The sequence below is a fragment of the Mesocricetus auratus genome, unplaced genomic scaffold (assembly GCF_017639785.1).
Source record: "Mesocricetus auratus isolate SY011 unplaced genomic scaffold, BCM_Maur_2.0 Super-Scaffold_15014, whole genome shotgun sequence".
Taxonomy (NCBI): domain Eukaryota; kingdom Metazoa; phylum Chordata; class Mammalia; order Rodentia; family Cricetidae; genus Mesocricetus; species Mesocricetus auratus.
In genome coordinates, this window is record NW_024429186.1 from 40051667 (window position 1) to 40069903 (window position 18237).

The window sequence follows — 18237 nt, forward strand, 5'->3', positions numbered from 1 at the left end:
ACTGGAGCCGGGGAAGGGGGGGGTTCCGGTGCCGCTTGCTGCTCCTCACGTTCTCCGTCCATGCCAGGTTTGACATCCTGGACCAGGAGATGAAGACTTTGACGGCTCAGATCGATGGTGTGAACCTTGCTGCCAACAACCTGGTGGAGAGTGGTCACCCACGCAGTGGGGAAGTGAAGCAGTATCAGGATCGCCTGAACAAGAGGTGGGGAGTGGACGGGGCTCGGGGTGGGGGGGTGCGGTTCTCTGTGCACCTGACGGTCCTCTGTGCACCTGACGGTTCTCTGTGCACCTGATGGTCCTCTGTGCACCTGACACGCACCTAGGCAAATGGCCCAAGCTTTAAATGTTCCTGTCTTTCTCTGCCAACCTTGTGGGCGGGTATTGGGGCTACAGCAGCAAGGGGGAAATCTATGCTACTATCAGCATCGTGGAGAAGACAGCGTGGAGGGCGGTGTCCGTGCACCTGTGATGAAAGGGACATTCCGAGTATGCAGGCAGTTAGTAGGTCACGTGGTACGTGGCCATATTTCCCCAGACATTCCTGGACATGGGAAATTGCTTTCTGAGAGTTCTTAAGTACTGTCCATAAAAGAATGTCCCTGCCTGTGCCAAAATGCAGCACCGATAATAAGACCGGCCTGAATGAAGAGAATTAGCAGGGAGCCTTGAGCAAGCTTCATGGTTGGAACAAAAAGCATGCCCTGAGGACCTTTAGAGAGAGCTGCTTTCAGAGCAGGGCATAATTGCTAGTTGGTTCCTGGGGGCTCCTTGAGGACACCGCAGACGCTTGCAGCTTCTGCTTTTACCTCGGCCCGGCACGTGCAATGTCACGTGCCCACTCCTTCTTCCTAACCCTGGCTGGCCCCTTCACGGACATGTGCATGAGATTTAGTCTGTGCCTAAGGCAGTTCAGAAGGTAGGCTTAGGGAACAGTCATCTGTAAAGAAACTGTGGGGACTGTTGAGAGCCTGTTGGGAACTCCAAGCTGAAAGGGATGGTCTAGAGCCACTGGAATGAAACTGGCCATCTCAGCATCCAAGGCTGGGGCTGCAAGTCTGATGTTAATTCAGAGAAGGATGCCTCTTTATTAGGCTTATAGGTACTGTCTATGTGTGAGAGTGGAGGAGGGAGGGGGGAGAGAGAGAGAGAGAGAATTTTTGGAGCTGCTTTTTAAATGAAGCAATTAGATCAATCTAAACCAGAGAAGCCAGCTATGCAACGCATTATGGCCACACATGCTGCCCTTTACAAAGGCTAAGTCCCGCCCCGCCCACCTCAGCTGAAATCTTGAAGGTTAGAGAAGAGCTGAGGTGCAGAATGATGAGGTAGTCTCCATTAGGTCTAAGAGGAGAGCCCTGAAAGCCATCCAGCCCAGCAGAGACAGGAAGGCCACTTCTTTACCACATAGCTCCCCGACTAGGGACCAGTTCCTTCAGTCAGAATGTTTGGACTGATGCTGAGCGGTGGAAATCTGTCTCCTTGGAATCCTGACACATTGATTCTGGCCCCTCAGAGATGCCCTGATTCATCTCACATTCATTCTGCACCCCACCACAGGGCCACTTCCCTACCTCTGTTCCTCTCTGTCAACGTGATTATTCTTCCAAATGCATAGTCCTCTTGACTAGTTCTGAGCTTTGCATCCTGCCTTGTGTTTAGTTTTCAAAGGTTTACTCATTTGTGTGTGTGTATGAGTGTACATGTATGCATGTGTACCATATTCACACCTGTTCCCTCGGAGGTCAGAGAGGCCGTGGAATTGAATTGGAGTTCTTCACGGTTGTAAGCTGCTGGAAACTGAACTCGGGTTGTCTGAAGAGCCACAAGTGCTCTTAACCACTGAGGCGTCTCTCCAGCCCCTCTTACTTATTCATAATTAGCAGTTCTGAAATGCTCAACACCAGGGATGCCTTATTGGGAATGTGCCATTAGGCAGTTTTGTCACTGTGTGAACATCATAGAACGTGCGGACATAACCTCAGGGACATAACCTCCTACAGGCCTAAGCCATATAGTATGTATTCTGTTGCTTCAAGATCACAGTGGACAAAACAGCAGCAGATAGCTGGGGACGTAGGTTAACGGTACAGTGCACTTAGCGTGCACAAGGATCTGGGCTCAGTCCCCAGTGCCACCATTAAAAAAACTAGACCCAGATTAGGTCGAGCATCAGGAAAGTGACGCAGTGATATGACGTGAAGTATGTGAAGCAGGGTCCGGCAAACATGGCGTGCTGCTTACAGAAAAGCATGCTAAGTGGAATATACCCCCAAAATAGCAGTGAGAAGCATAGTGTAGCAAATGCATAAACCAGTAACGTCCTCATTCAACACAACAGAGAGAGCAAACAGGAAGTAGGGCAAGACCCCTGAAGGCTCCAGCCTCCCCAGACAGCGCCACCTGCTGGGGACCAAGTGGGGCATTTCTCTTTCAAACCACCACATTCCCACTCCCTGACCCCAGAGGCTCATGCCGTATGATAATGCAAAAGCATTTAGTCCCACTTCCAAAGTCCCCACGGCCTCTGAGTCACAACACTGTTTTAAAGTTCAAAGTCTCTTCAGAGAATTGAGGCAATCTCTTAACCGTAAGCCCCTGAAAGAGCAAAAACCAAATTCTATAATTCCAACATATAATGCTACGGAATATGCATTTCCATTCCAAAAGGGAGGAGTGGGGGCACAGTGAAGAAATAGTGGACCAAAGCAAAACCCGGCAGGGCGAACTCCAAATCCTCTGGTTCCAGGCCCCACGGCAGAGACTGACGGCTTCTCTCTCTCGGGCTGGCTCCGCTCCCTGTGTGTAACTCTCGGCATGGCCAGCATCTTGGGGTTTCCACCGCAACCCAGGCTTCAGTTTCACAGCTTCATGCAGTGACCTCTTAAGCCTCTTGCCCTCTCAGGGCCTTCAGGTAGGGTTTCCCCTGGCACCTGCTGCCTGGCACCAGTCAGTAGCTCTTTGGAACAACAGAGGAAGAATCCGTGCCTCTAAAGTCAGCACCGTGTGGATGACACTGCCGAGTTAGGTTAGCAACTTGGGATGGACCCGGAGCCCCTTGAACTGTATTAGCAGCAACTTTTGATTGCAATTAGGAACTTGCTCTATGCTCTCTTTCACAAGTGGGGACTTAGTTGGGTAGGGTCTTTCCCTGAGGGCATGCTTCCCTTTGTGTCAGAGCAGAAAAGGCACCTACTTAATGGCACCAATCTTAACAGCCTCTCCCAGCACATGCCTTAGCTGTAACGTAAAGCTTCATTTCACTCTGAACCATACATTTTGATTTCTTTCTGCCACACTTGCTTTCTGTTGTTGTAAACCTGCATAAGCACTATACCTAGGCCACAGACTGGACAAACATTGTACAGTCTTGAAATTTCCTCCACCGAAGAAACTAGGTCATTACTTTTAAATTTAGCCTTAGGCAAGTTCTCACAACATGGGCATTTGCCAAAATATTACAAAAATGGTCTCTAAGCCAGATGCTTGCTAATGGCCTTGCTTTCCTCTGAAACCTCTTGAGCTGGGCCTCCAAAGTCTGCACTGCTCTCATCACTGCTGTCTTCCAGGTTCCCATTAGAGTGGCCTGTTAAACGCTGCTTACAATCTCCAACTGCTTTTCTAGTCCAGAATTCCAAAGTCTTTCACACTCCTCCAAAAGACAACATGGTCAAGTTCTTCAGAGTAACAGTCAATGTCTGCCACCAGCCTCTGTCTAAGTTACTTTTCTATTGTGGTAATAAAACACCATAACCGAGGCAGTGTGTGAGGAAGAATTTACTTGGGCTTCTGGTTCCAGAGGGATATGGCAGGAAGTCATAACAGCCAGTGGGAGGCATGGCAGCAGGAGCAGGAAGCACAGGGCTCACATGCTGAACTCCAAGCACGAAGCAGAAAGAGTGGACAGGAAGTGTGGCAAGCCTGTAAGCACCCAAACTCTGTCCAAAGTGACGTACTTCCCCAAACAAGGTTCCACCTCCCAGTGGCTGCACAGTTCCCCCGAGCTTAGGGAGGACATTTCTCATTCAAACTACTACACAAGCACTCAGTTTACTCTCATGTGCTACATATTCTTACAGTGTGCAGTGGGTGCGCCTGGAGCCCAGGGATGTCTCCAGTGCTCTGCCATGGGTGTTTCAGACTAACTGAAGGACTCCTGGGCTTTTGTCAGACCTTAGTATATTTCCCATTTCATAGCCAGGTTGCGCCTGAAGGTTGGTATTTCTGCCTGTTGTCATCATAGTCCTATCTGGAGTCTTCCTCTCTCTCCTCTTTCTCCCTTTCTCCTCTTTCATTTTTGTTTTCAGGCCCTAGGGCATTTGAGTGTGGCCTTAAGCATTTTCAAACTTCCTCTAGGGAAGCTGAGGACTGTCCTGAAGCATTCTTGAAGTTAATAATGTGAGCTTTCTAGATAGTTCCAACATTTCTAAAACTCTACGGAAGTTATGTGCAGATGCTCTTTGACTTGTGGTGGTGGAGTTACAAGCTGATAAACCCATTGTATGTTGTCAGTATCGTAAGCAGAAAATGCAGGGGTAAGTGGGTAGCAGAGCTTTCTGTGCAAGCAAGGCTAAGTGTAATTATGTTCCTACCATGGGGATGGGATGGGACAGAGACAGGCAGCTGACACTGCCTGGCAACTGACCTAGCCAAAGCTGCTTCAGATCTAGTGTGGGACTGTCTCAAAAAATTAAGATGGGACATGAAAGGGGAAACACCTGGCATCTTCCTGTGACCTCCACATGTGCACATAGGAGTGCATGCCCATGTGCATGTACACCCCCCACACACAAAACACATGTGTTCACACACTGTGGCACTAGTCCTAGCTACTATGGAAACTGAGATAAGAGACTCACTGTGACCAAGAGTCAGAAACCAGTCTTGGCAGCTCAGAGCTGCCACATGCCTGGCTTAGCAGCCTGGCACTCCATAGTGTTGGTTTTTTGCCCTGTGGTCACATGACAGCGGCCTACTGCCACTGCCCACTAGCACCACAGTACCATGCTTCCAGCTAAGGCAAAGGACGACAGTCAAAGCACAGGTCCTACTAAATGCATATTACCTAGACAAAAAACGAACCATCGGAGATCCAAGACTATTCATGTTTGCCTAAAGTCCAGTTGAACATTACACATGACAAGGATCATATCATTATTTAGCTCTTGAGAACCAAGAAAATATCTGGTTCTCTGTTAGATATATCTTGAGTAAAATTGGACAAGTTAATTTTGTTTGCCCATAGGTGGATACTGCCTTCTCTTTTCTTGTTTTTTGTTTTTGTTTTTGTTTTTGTTTTTGTTTTTTGTAACATAGGAGGTCTGTGGGGAAGACTCATGGGAAATACAGGAAAGGGGCCCCTGTGGGTAGAGTTAAAGAACAGCCTGGTATCTGTTTCCCCTTGATCTGTGTCTTCTCTGGTAGATGGCAGGCCTTCCAGGCAGTGGTGTCAGAGCAAAGAGAGGCTGTGGACTCAGCTCTTCGGGTAAACAACTACTGTGTGGACTGTGAGGAGACCAGCAAGTGGATCATAGACAAGACGAAAGTTGTGGAGTCTACCAAGGACCTGGGACAGGACCTGGCAGGTGTCATTGCCATCCAGCGGAAGTTGTCAGGGCTGGAGCGGGATAAATTGGCCATCCAGGACCGTGTGGGTGCCCTGCAGCGTGAGTCACAGCATTTGATGGAGTCACACCCTGAGCAGAAAGAGGACATTGGCCGGCGGCAAGCAGAAGTTGAGAAGCTGTGGAAGGGCCTGCAAGACGCCTTGCAAGATCAGGAGCTCTCCTTGGGTGAGGCCAGCAAGCTGCAAGCTTTCCTGCAGGAGCTGGATGACTTCCAGACCTGGTTGTCGATGGCCCAGAAGGCAGTGGCCTCTGAGGACATGCCTGAGTCACTCCCAGAGGCTGAGCAGCTCCTGCAGCAGCATGCAGCCATTAAAGAAGAGATTGATGCACACCAAGACAATTACCACCAGGTCAAGGCCTCTGGGGAGAGGGTGATCGAAGGCCAGAGGGATCCCGAGTACCAGCTTCTGGGCCAGCGGCTGGAGGGCCTAGATACTGGCTGGGATGCTCTGCTCCGGATGTGGGAGAGCCGAGGACACTCCCTCACCCAGTGCCTGGGCTTCCAGGAGTTCCAGAAAGATGCCAAGCAGGCTGAAGCCATCCTTAGCAACCAGGTAGGGAGAAGCATACAGGGCCGGGGCACAGGAATCCCTCAGGAGACTTACTAGTCACCAATGAAAGGAAATCCTCTCTTTTCCTTCCTTGTCAGGTCACTTTCTGGACCCATGTGCCAAGCTGTCTTGTTTTGGGTCATTCTAAAGCTAGAGAAATGACCCTTGCCCTTCCATGTAGCTTTCACCGCTGCCCACGCTCTCCGCCCTGGGTGGGAATGGGAGGCCAGGCCTGGGGAGCAGAGTGTTCTCTTTGTACTGTTCTAGGGGTGCACTGTGGTCTGCACAAGCTGCCCAGGGCGCTCTTGCTTAGCCCCTCCTCAGGCCTCCTCTGGAAACCTTGCTTTAACAGGAATACACTTTGGGTCACTTAGAGCCGCCAGACTCCCTGGCAGCTGCAGAGGCTGGGATCAGAAAGTTTGAAGATTTCTTAATGTCTATGGAAAACAACCGCTATAAGGTCTTGAGTCCTGTGGACTCTGGAAACAAGCTGGTGGCTGAGGGCAACCTGTATTCGGACAAGATCAAAGAGAAGGTGCAGCTGATTGAAGACAGGTACTCCCAACCCGTAGGGCCATGAGGCCCTGTGCTACACTGGGATCGGGGTGTCAGGACCCTAGACTTGCTGCTAATGTGAGTTCCCTTGACTTCCCAGGCACGAGAAGAACAATGACAAGGCCCAGGAGGTTACAGTTCTCCTAAGAGACAACCTGGAGCTCCAGAACTTCCTCCAGAATTGCAAGGAGGTGAGGCCAGCAGTTGGGGTGCTTCTCGGACTTCAGGCTGAAGGGCTCAGAATTGAGAGGCCATAGGATTCCTGTCTCACCCAAGGCCCGATGGCATTTCATGAGCTGGGGTCTTGGGGTACTTAGCTCGATATTCCTTGAAGCCTTCTGTTCCACAGTTCTTTTCTACCCTCAACCCCCAAGTCTGAAGTCTTCCTTTCACTTACCCAATCTAGGACAAGGTTCTCCAAGAGTGGTCTGAGAACATTCTGGGTTAGAATCACCTAGGACCTAGACAGAGCTATGCACAAGGATGTGGGGTTTGTGTTTTCATCCACACAGCACCCTTCACAGGGGCCTAACATAATGCCCTGCTGATGCTTTTGAGCATCTTCATTTTGTTCTGGGTCCTGGAATTATGGAATGATTCTTGCCTGTGGTGCAAAGAGCTTGTTAGGCCCCCTGAGGATGGATGGATAAGAACCTTAAGGAGGAAGTCTGATGACATGCAGTGGGGCTTTCTCGGCACCCCACTCGCTCTGATTTTAGGACTTCCTCTCAGACCATATAACTTTATTCCCATCTACCTTTGACCTTGTTACAAGCCAGGCTTGGCATGATGCCAGGACATCTTGCAAACATTGGACACATGACTTCCCCTTATTAATTGTAGTTGCTATTAACCTCTTCCTCATGTACCATCTTGGTGTTTATTAGTTATTTATCACCCACTGTCAGGATGGATTTTTCCCCGCCTAACTACTAAGAATGCGCCCAGTTACTGCAGTCTCTCAGGCCTTGTCCTAGGGCCTGGGACTATGGAAAGAACAAACTATCTCCCAACCACACACACTCTAGTGAGGAAGACAGGGGTATCCCCTTGACCTTCTCCATCTGCAGCTAGTGGTGAGAGACTCTGCACCTAGCCGTGGGAGACTCATGACCCTGCCTTGCCAAAGCAGTACACTCAGAAACCGTAGGGCTTACTGTTTCTGCCCACAGCTCACCCTCTGGATCAATGACAAGCTGCTGACATCTCCAGACGTCTCCTACGACGAAGCGCGCAACCTTCACAACAAGTGGATGAAGCACCAGGCATTTATAGCAGAACTGGCTTCACATCAAGGGTGGCTTGAGAACATTGATGCGGTAAGTGGAATGCGTGATTGATAGGTGGCTCTCTGCTCAGATAGGCTCCTGTGGCTGGGGCTGCAGCCATGGCACAGACCCTGTCCTGAAGCTTGCTGGACTGTATAGAACTTGGCAGAGAAAATAAAACAGCCTCCTCTAAACAGTAGTGAAAGCTTTAGTGTTCCTGCTGTAGCTAGACTCATGAAACCCGGTGAGAACAATTAGGGTTCAGCATCCAGTAGCCAGGGGCAAGTCAATTCTGTTAGCTTTCCAGTACTGTGTTCCCTGTTGTTTGGATGGGCAAAGCTACCGGGAAGCAGGCATTCACTGCCCTTGTGGACAAAACCATGGGGCCTCTCTCTCTGTGTTAGGCTCTCCAGTGGCACAGGTCAAAGCGTGGCAGGTGTTACACCTGGGAATCATGTCCCTGTGCTCTCCCTGCTATGGCTGTCTAGGAAGAAGTAGGTCCAGTGACTGCGTGAAGCCCACTGGTTAGGGCATAGCCTCTGAGCCAGACTGACTTCTCTGTCCTCAGTTCTGTCCTCTGAAATGAGGACAGTAGCTCTTAACAGTTGAGTTGTGAGCATTGCGTGCTTGCAGACGATAAAGCACTTAGGGTCGTGTTTGGCACTTGTGAGGCCATTGATAATATTAACCACTATTAATAGATATGCCTAGAGCCAAATCCTATTACTCTGCCCATACCAAAAGACAGACATTTATACAGGGAAACCAGGTCAGACAGCCCCAGCGACCAGCCTGTCCCTGAGGCAAAAACACTACTTCTGGAACTTGTAAGGGGTTCCCATGCTATGAGTACCTGGATATGATTTATTTATTAGTTTATTCATTTTTTTTAATGAGACAGGGTTTTGCTCTGTGGCCCAGGCTGGTCTTGAACTCGTGATCTTCCCTGCTTCAGCCTCCTGAGTTTAGAGGTCATTGCTATGTACCACTACACTTGGCCCCTAGATGGATTTTGACTTTTTTTCATTTCTTTCCTAGGGGAGGGATAACCAGGGGTTAAACAGCTACCATTCAGCTAGATTCCCCACCCTATCCCTCCTTTGTTTTGTTTTGTTTTTTTTTAATTTTGAGACAGGGTCTCACTAAGTTGCCAACGGTAGCCTTTAGTTCATTTTGTAGTCAGGCTGGCCTTCAACTCACTATCTTCCTGCCTCAGCCTTCTGAGTGCTAGGGTTATAGGGCTGTGTTAGCAGGCCTTATTCCTGAATGAATCTTGACTTTTTCTTTTATTATGACCCCTATACTGGGGTCTCTCTGAGTCATGTGCCGAAACACTGCTGTCTCTGCCCCACACTGCCTTGTACATAACTTGAGAGGGTCAGAGTGTGTTTGGGTGGCACCTCACCCAAGGTCTGTATCAACTCCTAGCTCTGCCGACATTGCTTCAGGATTTCGCTTGTACCACCCGGAGCGGGTCCCCCTCAAAGGCCACTGAAGCCCAGGGTGAGCTCTCCTCCTTCCTTCCCCCGCAGGAAGGGAGGCAGCTGATGGTAGAGAAGCCCCAGTTCAAAGATGTGGTGTCGGAAAGGCTGGATGCCCTGCACAAGCTCTGGGATGAGCTGCAGACCACCACAAAGGCGAAGACTGAACAGCTCTCAGCCGCCCGGAGCTCCGACCTGCGCTTGCAGACCCATGCTGACCTTAACAAGTGGATCGGCGCCATGGAGGACCAGCTACGATCAGACGACCTGGGCAAGGACCTGACCACCGTCAACCGGATGTTGGCTAAGTTGAAGGCATGTGAAGAGGCTGTAGGCTCAGAGTGTTGGAGGGGAAGGGATCTTGGGGATCCAACCTGAAACCTTAAAGTAAGCGCTCCTTTTGTGGGTATTGTGCAGAAAATACCTCCTGACTCAGAAGCCGTCTCCCACCCTTTTGCAATGGGTAGGGCAGGAATCTAGTAAAAAGACGCAGGAGGACTATCAGAGGAAGGACTGAGGGGAGGCAACCACGGAAACTTCTTGGAGGAGGCTGCATTTTAAAAGGGCCTTAAGGATGGGTGGGTGAGTGGAGGGACAGCCCCTGTCCAGGTGTCACAGACAGGACTGACACTGTTTCCTGTGTCCCAGAGAGTGGAGGACCAAGTGAATTTGCGGAAGGAGGAGCTGGAGGAACTTTTCGCTGAGGCACCCTCGCTGGGAGCTGAAGCAGGAGACACAGACATGAGCATCGAAAAGCGCTTCCTGGACCTTCTAGAACCTTTGGGGAGGAGGAAGAAGCAGCTGGAATTATCCAAAGCCAAGCTACAGATCAGCCGTGACTTAGAGGATGAGACGGTGCGTGGGCTGTAGTCTCTCTACCCCTAGAGCTGAGGTGCCAGCTGCCATGGGGGTAGCTGGCTGCTGTCCAGAGCAATCTTGGCAGCAGATAACTGGTCATCTTGCCCCTTACCTCACAGGATTGCTTTGGAGATTGCACTAAATAGAAATATCTGGGCAGATTGCTTTTTGAATGGTAACTTACAAACCACTTGTTAGTCTGGTCAGTCAGACTTTGGGGTCAAGATCCCACTTGGGGAAAAGGAACAGGCTATTTGGAATCTTCGTTTGAAATATCTGTCTGTAAAATAGGGGTGTTGGGAAGAGCTAGGCCATGCCTCGTCTGGCTCTTTGTGGGTGTTCAGGAAAGGGGTGGCTGTTTGTGATTATTATCAGCTGTCTCCCTGCCTTCTGGTCTCTGCAGCTCTGGGTGGAAGAGAGGCTGCCCCTGGCTCAGTCAGCTGACTACGGCACCAATCTGCAAACTGTGCAGCTGTTCATGAAGAAGAACCAGGTGAGTCTCACCTCGCCAGTGCATCTGCTTGGCCCTGCTGGTTCCAGCCTGGCCCCCAGGGGCTCTGGCCTTGCTCTGATGTGCAGAAGGCTGGTGACAGAAGATTATTGCTCCTGATGGTAGCTTTTCAGTCCCCTGGCTTCATTTGAAGTTGCAATGCAGAAAGGGCTTTAGTGGCTGCAGAGCAGATTCTGGGATGATCACAAAGGACGGAAGCATCATGTTACTTGGGAATTAGGGACCGCCAGACTCTACCAGGCTCAAATCAGTGTCTGGCTGAGGGGGAGGGGAGGGGCCAACAAGCTGTCATAGTCCTATTTTTGGTAGACTCCACAAAGAGGATGCCACCAGCACCGAAGTACTATCTAGTTCTCTGCTGGGTGTATCTCTGCTGCAGTGTCCTCAGGGTATATAGACCCTGTTCTTCTGGACACATGACCATCCCTGTGAGGCTCAACCCCCTTAGAAAGCCACTGAATTTGGACTCTGAGTCCCAGAGGCAAGCATCTACTGATAACTGTCTTAGATTAGGTACTTCCGGCTGAAATCCTGAATTATAGGCAGACACCAAACACTTCCCATGTTGGGGCTGCAGAGGGAGCCTAAATCCTACGAAAGCCAGCTGTGTGGGATTGCAGTGGCTTCTTGCCTGGCCTGAGATTGGCCACAGGCCTTTCTCTAGAAAGCAGGACTCTGAGTGTAAAATACGATACAACTCCAGCAGGGTAGGTCCTCATGTGCAGTTACTGGCGTACGTTCTAAGCGATGGAAGTTGGTGGTCTGCCCATACCTGTCCTTGCTCCTGTCTTTAGATGATTTTAAAGGGTTTGAGGAAATTGTGAAGAAGGAGGAAACAGAGATAAGGAACCTGAGAGTATATACATAAGACACAGCTAGGCTGGACCTCTAGGATCTGAAAAGGGGATCAAGTATCAGGACTTCCTGATGAAAACCGTGACCCAGTCACCAAGGACAGGGAAAAGGGCCATTTGGGCTCAAACAAGAAATAATCATGCACAGTTCAGATCTGAGCCATAGAAATGGAAAGAAATAAAAGCTACAGCTTTCCCCAAGGGGTAACCACCAGCTTGTTCTTTTACCTGGGACTAAAAGCTGCTGACAGAAGGTGGCAGCTGGCCGTTTTGAATTTGTTTTCCTTTCCCCCAGCACAGACACCTAAAATCAAGCTCCCAGGATGGAAGCAGGGAGTGGTCGAGAGCACAGTTTAGCTTGCAGATGTAACTTAGATGGTAGGACCTTGCCTAGGGTGTGCAAAGCCATGGGCCAGGCCCGTGTACACTGGGCCTGTGGTCAACACCTGTGACCCTAGTTTCTAGGCATGGTGGAGGCAGAAAGATCACAAGTTCAAGGCCAGTCCAGTGCTATATAAGACCCTATCTCAAAAAGTATGGGGCTAATCTGGGTGGTGGTGGTGCATGCCTTTAATCCCCGCACTTGGGAGGTAAAGGCAGGCAGACCTCTGTGAGTTCTAGGCCAGCCTAGTCTACAAGAGCTAGTTCCAGGACAGGCTCCAAAGCTATAGAAAAATCCTGTCTCAAAAAAACAAACAAACAAAAAGTATGGGGTTAGGGTCGGGGAAGGTTGGACTGGAGGGAGAGATAGCTCGGCAGTTAAGAGCACTTACTGCTCTCCTAAAGAACCTGAGTTCAGTTCCCAGCACCTCCATCAGACAGCTCACAACCATCTATATCTCCCATTTAAGGGAATCCAGTGCCCAGTGCCCTCTTCTGGCCTTCACGGGTATCTGCACACATGTGGCCTCCACTGAGACACATAAGTAAAAAATAAACTAATAAATAAAATCTTTAAAAAAAATTTAAAGACACAAAGTCTCAGTCTCAACCCTACCTTCACTGTCCTATGCCAGCTTCCTGAGACTTGTCTCAGAAGACCACCTGCAGAGTGTGAGAGGACACATGGAATGCTTAGCATCCTGCCACAGTAGCATTTAAGGCTGTCGGGGCTGGAGAGATGGCTCAGAGGTTAAGAGCACTGGCTGCTCTTCCAGAGGTCCTGAGTTCAATTCCCAGCAACCACTTGGTGGTTCACAACCATCTGGAACGATATCTGATGCCCTCTTCTGGTGTGCAGGCAGAACATTACATAATTAATAATAAAATTAAATTAAAAGTAGAAGTAGTAGTCGTAAATTACTCGCGGGAGGTGGAGAGAGGGGTCTCCTGCTGTACGCAGACCTGGCCTCCTCTTGCCGTGGGAAGGCTTTGCCTCTGAGTCCTTCCTCTGGCCGCAGACCCTGCAGAATGAGATCCTAGGCCACGCACCACGGGTGGAGGATGTGCTACAGCGAGGGCAGCAGCTGGTGAAGGCGGCAGAGATCGACTGCCAAGACATCGAGGAGCGCCTGGGGCATCTGCAGGGCTCGTGGGACACGCTGCGGGAGGCAGCAGCCAGCCGGCTGCAGCGGCTGCGGGATGCCCATGAGGCACAGCAGTACTACCTGGATGCCGGCGAGGCCGAAGCCTGGATCAGCGAGCAGGAGCTCTATGTGTTCTCTGACGAGCCCCCTAAGGTATGCTGGCACAGAGTCTGCCGGCCCGTGTGCTGACAGATAGACAGAGCTGGGGTGGGCAAGCACTTGGAGCGCCTGGAGGACCAGGTGTATGAGAGGAAGAGACATGGTAGGGGTGTGTAGGGAACCTACAAGTCCTCCTTCTCTCCCGCGATACCTTCTTAGGATATCCCACCTTGTTATGAACATCCTACAGGTTTCCTGCTTGCCACCAGTAGGTGTTGCACCCAAAGGCTCTTCATATTATATTGTGGCCATGCTGTGAGATGGGGTGACAAAGAATAAAAGGGGGTCTCTTAAGACTGTAAGAACCCAATTATTTTCCCCCAGAAAAGCCATTGTCATTTTGGGGGACTCGGAGGAGCAGGTTACCTCCTCTGGGCCAGCTCTCCAGGACCTAGGATGTTTTCACGGGGACACTGTTAGAGTTGGGCTTGAAAGGAAGGGCAGATACAAAATAAGACTCTAAGGAGTTGAGAGGGGAGCTGGGAACAGCCCTCCCGGGAGTTGGAGGAACAGGAAGGGAAGGTGTGTGACTTTCTTCCTCAGCCTGGCTCCCTAGAACTCAGCCATAGCTTTCCAAAGGAAGGAGTATGGTGGAGTAGGGCCCTGGTGCTGACCCCTGCTGCCTCGCAGGATGAAGAGGGTGCCATTGTGATGCTCAAGAGACACCTGCGGCAGCAGCGCACTGTGGAGGAGTACGGACGGAATATCAAGCAGCTGGCCGGCCGCGCCCAGAACCTGCTGTCTGCAGGCCACCCCGAGGGGTACGTGTGCCTCCTGGGCTGGTATGGCTGGTTGTGGCATTCTGACCAGGGTTCCTTTAGGTCCGAAGAGGAAGAAATGGGCTGGTTTCCTCAGAACTTGAGATCTCTGAACTACTGGTTGTCCCTATTCTATTTTATTCCTTGGGTTGAGTGAAGAAGTCCTACAAGGTAGACCGCCAAGACTGCATTTAGGTAAAGGTCAGAGTCAGAGTACTCCCGGTGAACCGAGAGCTCCGCTCTTTTGACCTGCTTTAAGAGACCCTGAAGACCAAATCTGCTGCTGCTGCTTTTTTCTTTTCATTTCTTCTTTTTTTTTTTTTTTGGTTCCAAAAAAGTACTTCAGGACCTCGCAGCAAATCCTTAGTCAGGAGTCAGGTAGCTTTTGGCTAGACTTCATAGGCTGTTTTAGCCACGGCCCTCTCCTCAGCTACCATAGGGGACACACACACACACACACACACACACACACACACACACACACACACACTGTGTTTCCTTGGCAGCACCCAACATATCTCCAGGGGAGCCCCAAGAACGGAGTTTCTGGTTCTGCCCTTTTCTGGAGACCTAATTGGGGTCACCCGTGCTGAAGCTCCACCCAGCTCTGCCCCACCAGCTTCTTGGGGAGGGTAGTGAAGAGGTTCACCCTTTGTCCTTGAATCTGTGACCTCCCCAGAAAAAGAGACATTGTGAGAGGTGGATCAGAGACAGAATTCCAACACAATCCTGCTGTCCCCTGAGGCATTATGGCCTTGGGGACGGCGGGTGGAGGAGATTCCTTTTCCTGGAAAAGCCAATGTAATTTCTGGACTCTGGAGAGGAGTAGGTTGTCACCTCTAAGCCAGCTACTCCGGGTTCTTCTATTTTGTTTTTGTTTTTGTTGTTTGGTTTGGTTTGTTGTTGTTTCATTGTACTGAGGACGGAGCCTGTGGCCGCACAACCAGCTGGGCAAGAGTTCTACCCTGAGCTGACCCTAGGCCATGCTCTGGGTCTTAGTCACCTTCCTTAAGGCATTTCTTGGTTTGAACCCCAGGGAACAGATCATCAGACTTCAGGGACAAGTAGACAAACAGTACGCGGGGCTGAAGGACATGGCGGAAGAGCGCAGGCGGAAGCTAGAGAACATGTACCACCTGTTTCAGCTGAAGAGAGAGGCCGATGACTTGGAGCAGTGGATTACAGAAAAAGAGATGGTGGCCTCGTCCCAAGAAATGGGGCAAGACTTTGACCATGTGACGGTGAGTACCCACAGCTCCTGCTTTCTTTGCCTCCCCCTAATTCAGTAGACACAAGCAGCCATCATGGCAGAGAGATGCGGTCACGATGGAGGGTAACTGAAAGACAGCCAGCCAGCTCCAAGGGGGGCAAAAGTGACAACCTGGCAAAGCGACTCCCACAATCCCCTGCTAACTACATCCCATCTACCCCACGTCCAGATGCTCCGCGACAAGTTCCGAGACTTCGCCCGGGAGACCGGGGCCATCGGGCAGGAGCGGGTGGACAACGTGAACGCTATCATTGAGCGACTCATCGATGCAGGCCACAGCGAGGCAGCCACCATTGCCGAGTGGAAGGACGGGCTGAATGACATGTGGGCCGATCTGCTGGAGCTCATTGACACCCGCATGCAGTTGCTGGCCGCCTCCTATGACCTGCACCGCTACTTCTACACGGGCACTGAGATCCTGGGCCTCATCGACGAGAAGCACAGAGAGCTGCCGGAGGATGTGGGGCTGGACGCCAGCACGGCTGAGTCCTTCCACAGGGTCCACACTGCCTTCGAGCGGGAGCTCCACCTCCTGGGTGGGCAGGTACCTTCCATCCGCTTCTTACCCGCAGGCATCGCAAACGCCTTCTCCTGGTGTCAGGACCCCACTTGGCTCCCACGGGGAGGAGGGCGGACCCCTAGAAGGAGCATCAAGTTTCTCCTCCTCAGACAACCAGCAGCTCAGGACAGAGCCCCGCAGCTCTCAGAAACTTGTTAGCTTCAGGAGTAGTTCTTCAAGCTATAGTCTTCCAGCTTGTGTACTTGTTACTAGCTAGCCCAGCAGTGCTTTCTCAGTGCTAGGTACTAGTTTAAGTGATTTGCGTAGTTGCTAGATCTTTACAGCCGTCTCTGAGCTGGCATTCAACATTGTGTTTGCAGATGAGGACAGGGCGGTAGAAAGGGTGGCTGTTGCCTGGGAAACAGTAGATCAACGTGCAGCCAGAACCCAGGCCCTAGTGCCGTGGCTCAAGACACTAGCTTGGTTAGCTCTCAGACAGGTCTGCCTTTCATGGTGTTCTAGAGTCCCTAAGGTCTGCACAGTCCCCCCTCTGACCACCAGGGCATGCCCTGAGGGACCTCTGTAGATGCTCTGAGCTTGATAGGATAGAATTAAGTGAGGGACTCCAACTGCCAGCTCCCTAGGCTTCCATTGGAGTTAGAAGAGTTGGGCTGGCTCTGCAGGGTTCAGGGAGGTGGATTGGACCCCTGGTTCTTCTTAGGGATTTGTCCTCTAGCTGAAGGTGGGGTTTGGTATGTAACTGTTGTATCTGGGGTGACAGAACTACTGAGACAGGAGTAGCTCCACTGAGGTTTCAGGAGAGAGGCTTCATTGCCCCTGAGTGCACCCCAGCCAAAGGATTTGGAGTAGGCCTATCCTTGAAGAGGCGGCATGCGGGGTGAATAAGAACCAGGGACCTGGGTTACAGTTCCAGTCCCAGCTGTCCCCTTAGTTAGTGGGAGGAGCCTGGAGCCGCCCACTTAGCATCCCCGTGCTTGGTTCCCCCGTCACAGAGGCAGGGATACAGTGGCACCTCTCTGGTGGATTGCTGTAAGGAGAAAGAGAGTTGATTCCCTTTCTAGGACTGTGCTAAGTGAGTAGTTATCTCTTTGTTGTACTCCTAGGAAGCCAAAGGAATTGAGACAGACCCCCCCCACTCTCAAACCCTGGGCCAGAGTCCAGCACATGCCCTGGGCAGGCAGAGGTGCTAGAGAGCAGGCGACCCTGCCCTGTAGCATCATGCCTTCCAGTAGTGCCCTGGAAAGGGCTCTGATGGGGACAGTTGTCCCTCCAATCATGCAGCTGAGATACGGTTTTGCCTGACCACAGGTACAGCAGTTCCAGGATGTGGCCACCCGACTGCAGACAGCATATGCCGGGGAGAAGGCAGATGACATCCAGAGCAAGGAGCAGGAGGTGTCGGCAGCCTGGCAGGCACTGCTCGATGCATGTGCCGGGCGCCGAGCTCAGCTGGTAGACACGGCAGACAAGTTCCGCTTCTTCAGCATGGTCCGTGACCTCCTCTCTTGGATGGAGAGCATCATTCGGCAGATCGAGACCCAGGAGAGACCCAGGTGAGGGGTGTCCTCAGCGACGCTCTCGTACCTTCCCAATGCTTCGACCCTTTAATGTGGTTCCTCATGTTGTGGTGACCCCGACCATAAAATTATTTTTGTTGCTACTTCATAATTGTAATTTTGCTACTGTTATGAATCATAATGTAAGTGTCTGTGTTTTCCAATGGTTTTAGGCCACCCATGGGAAAGGGTCATTTGACCCCCGATGGGTTGTGACCCACAGGTTGAGAACCACTGCTCTAGTACATCCTAAGAATCCAGGCTCCTTCCCTGAGGGATGGTTCCAATACATGAAAGTTCTTGAGGGTACCAGATCAGGTCTGATCTGGATTCAGGCAGAAGCACAGTGGATTATGTTCTACTGGGAGGACTGACCTTTTCAAAGTAAAAGGAGAATGCTATCAGTCACGTAGATTCTCCAAGGGGACTGTGGCCACTGTTATCAGTGAAAGTACGCAACTCCTATATCCAGAGCAGACAGGCTCAACACCATTCCTCCTCAGCACTGTGATGTCAGAGTCGCTCCCCTGAAACTCAGTATAAAGTTGACTGTCCTTAAGAGGCAGGGTCAGAGTCATGGGCAGTTGGAATCCAGCTCTGCCACAGCCAGTATTGGACCTGGCCTCTCTCTGTCCCTCTGCTCCTTCCCATGCACAGGCACTTTAACATTTCTTAGAGATATCAATCATTTGCATGTCATCCTTGACGAATTTAAAGAGGATCATCCTGTGGTGTTCATATAT

General features: G+C 51.0%; 1 protein-coding gene across 1 annotated transcript in view; it reads left to right on the forward strand.

The window, feature by feature from the left end:
• Window positions 1-18237, forward strand: part of Sptb (spectrin beta, erythrocytic) — a 123751-nt gene that overhangs the window by 85236 nt on the left and 20278 nt on the right. The window contains exons 15-27 of the mRNA XM_040742883.1: window positions 68-205; window positions 5425-6181; window positions 6531-6733; window positions 6834-6924; window positions 7906-8052; window positions 9534-9797; window positions 10131-10337; window positions 10744-10833; window positions 13106-13384; window positions 14021-14151; window positions 15185-15389; window positions 15588-15962; window positions 17247-17491. Of these exons, the coding sequence (XP_040598817.1) occupies window positions 68-205; window positions 5425-6181; window positions 6531-6733; window positions 6834-6924; window positions 7906-8052; window positions 9534-9797; window positions 10131-10337; window positions 10744-10833; window positions 13106-13384; window positions 14021-14151; window positions 15185-15389; window positions 15588-15962; window positions 17247-17491 (3132 nt within the window). The remainder of the gene's footprint in view (window positions 1-67; window positions 206-5424; window positions 6182-6530; window positions 6734-6833; window positions 6925-7905; window positions 8053-9533; window positions 9798-10130; window positions 10338-10743; window positions 10834-13105; window positions 13385-14020; window positions 14152-15184; window positions 15390-15587; window positions 15963-17246; window positions 17492-18237) is intronic.